Genomic DNA, 2,575 nt, shown 5'->3' with positions numbered 1-2,575 from the left:
GACGACAAGACCAAAATTATTCTCGAGACAGAACCCAACAGCAAGTAAAATGACATGAAGCTCACCGAGAAGCACCGTGGGGGTATAGCCAATCCGTTGGCAGGAGGCAGCCACGATCGTGCCCCTAGAGTCGCGAAGCAAAAAACCTACTCCCACCCACTGTCCTCCGTCGTCGAAGGCAACGTCAACGTCGAGCCGTAGGATTTCCAGCGGAGGGGGGTACCATCGCCGCTCCCCCTCAAGAGGCAAGACACAATCAGGAATAGAGGTATGCAGCCTCACTTTCTTGTACTCATCAAGCCAAAGCCGGCAGTCTTGCCGCTCAACTGTAGCCTTCTCATTCGTTGGGTTGTGCTTAAAATCACAAAAGCTCTTCCACACAAACCACAGCTGGAAAAACCAAAGCTCGAGGCCGTCATCGCCTTTCCGATCAGCCACCACACCGCTCAGATCATGCAACGATAGGTGTAAGAAGGGGCTGATATCAACCCATAAAGAAGAACTCTTCCAAGCACCTCTAACCCTGACACAAGTGATTAAACAAATCGTTCCCCAATCTCTTCGACACCAAGAGCAAATACCTAAGACCGGAAAGTGCCGTTTGGAGAGAATAGCATCGACCGGTACCAAGTTATTAAGGGCTCGCTAGCAGAAATGCTTAACTTTTGGTGGAACGTGCAGCCTCCAGACTTTCTTCCACCAGCAGGCGTCGTGAAAAGAGGACTCGTTTTCTGGCGTAGAATAATAATTAGTAGCGCACAGGTACCCTGATTTAACAGAGTAGCGTCTCTTCTCATCAAAGCCCCAGAAGAAAGTATCTGATTTCGTCTCTTTCGGTAAATCAATTGAGCAGATGGCGAAGACCAAGAAATCTGGAAAAGCCTCCTTCAGTTTGTCCACATCCCACCGCCGTTCAGCTGTGATAAAATCAGCAGCTTTCCTATTGTTATCCTCTGTGTGTGCTCGCTGCTCCTGCCAGATGTCTCTTCCCGGGATCCAGCGATCTTTATTGACCCTGATACTTTTGTCGTCTCCGACTTTCCATCTCATCCCACGAGCAATGAGCTCTCTGCCCCAGCATAAGGAGCGCCAGGTAAAGGAGAAATTCGGAGAGACCTTCACCTTCATCAAGTTTCCATCTCTAAAATATCGTTGCCTGAGGACCCTTCCCAAAAGAGTGTTTGGATTCTTCAAAAGTCGCCACCCTTGCTTAGCAAGTAGGGCTTGGTTAAAAGCACTCAGTTTCCGGAAGCCCAGTACATATTTTTCCCATTATCATTCACTCCCCACCAGAAATCGCAGCATGCCTTTTCTATATCCGAGCAAATCCCCATCGGTATTCGAAAACACGCCATGGCATAGGTAGGGATGGATTGAAGGATCGATTTAATGAGAACTTCTTTTCCTCCCGCTGAAAAGAATTTGTTATCCCAACCATGTAGTTTCTTAAAAACCCGATCACGCAAATACTCAAAATGGATCTTCTTCTGTTTAAGAATGACCGTGGGCAAGCCGAGGTACATGGCGTGCCCCTGTGTTTCGCGAATGCCAAGCTGTTCAAGCACCCCATCAATATCACTCTGCTTCGTGTTCGGGCTGAAAGAGACCGTGGATTTATCGAGATTAATCATTTAACCAGACGTCATTTCATAAAAGTGTAAAACCTCTTTAAGGCCCTTAGCAATCTCTTTGCTTGCTTTGAAGAAAATAAGGCTGTCGTCGGCGAAAAAAAGGTTAGTAATAGTCGGACAATGACGTGCTAAAGTGATGCCGCTGAATAAGCCTTGATTCTCATAACTCCTCAGCAACGAAGAAAACCTTTGTGCACAGATAACAAATAAAAAGGGTGATAAGGGACACCCTTGTCGGAGGCCTCGTGAGGGGATAAGTGACCCGTAAACTTTGCAATTGACGACGAACGAGAATGCCACGGTTGAGATGCATTGCATAACCAAATCGATCAAGTGGAGAGGAAACCGAAGCACTGAAATCATGGCCCGGAGGAATCGCCATTCAACTCTATCATAGGCCTTGCTCATATCCAATTTTGCCGCTGCGAAACCATCGTTGCCAAGCTTTTTGTTTCGGAGCCAATGCATACACTCGTATCCTAGCAAAATATTATCCGAAATGAGGCGGTCGGGATGAAGGCACTCTGCGAATCGTCGATCACATGATGCAGATGGGCTCTCAGGCGATTCGCTAAAACCTTGGCCACCAATTTGTAGGTAGTGTTGCAAAGGCTGATAGGGCGGAAGTCCTTCACTTCTTTAGGCTGTTTTATTTTAGGGATAAGCACGATCAAGGTTTTATTCCATTCCCTAATGCTCGCTCTTCCGTTGAGCACATTGAGAACCTCTGTTGTGACCGAATCGCCAATCTCACCCCATAATTTTTGGAAGAAGAGGGGGGATAGCCGTCCGGGCCCGGCGCTTTATGCGGGTGCATCTGGAATATCTTGAATGTAAAGGTTTCAAACCCCTTTTCCCCCATTTTTTACTTTTTCCTTTTTTTTTAGTTTTTTTTTGTTCCTTTTTTTGTTTTTGCTTTTTTTTCCTTTTTTTCAACTTTTTTG

The 2,575-nt window shown here is 46.5% G+C and overlaps 1 protein-coding gene across 1 annotated transcript; it reads right to left on the bottom strand.

Moving 5' to 3' along the window:
* Nucleotides 1-1,238: 1,238 nt before the first annotated feature.
* On the bottom strand, nucleotides 1,239-1,631 carry LOC130998188 (uncharacterized). Its single transcript, XM_057923620.1, has one exon. It carries the CDS (start codon nucleotides 1,629-1,631, stop codon nucleotides 1,239-1,241), a length of 393 nt encoding a protein of 130 aa, XP_057779603.1.
* Between the last annotated feature and the right edge of the window lie 944 nt (nucleotides 1,632-2,575).

Source organism: Salvia miltiorrhiza, chromosome 8 (assembly GCF_028751815.1).
Source record: "Salvia miltiorrhiza cultivar Shanhuang (shh) chromosome 8, IMPLAD_Smil_shh, whole genome shotgun sequence".
Taxonomy (NCBI): Eukaryota; Viridiplantae; Streptophyta; class Magnoliopsida; order Lamiales; family Lamiaceae; genus Salvia; species Salvia miltiorrhiza.
The sequence above is the reverse complement of the archived record's forward strand: the minus strand, read 5'-3'. Positions and strand labels throughout refer to the sequence as shown.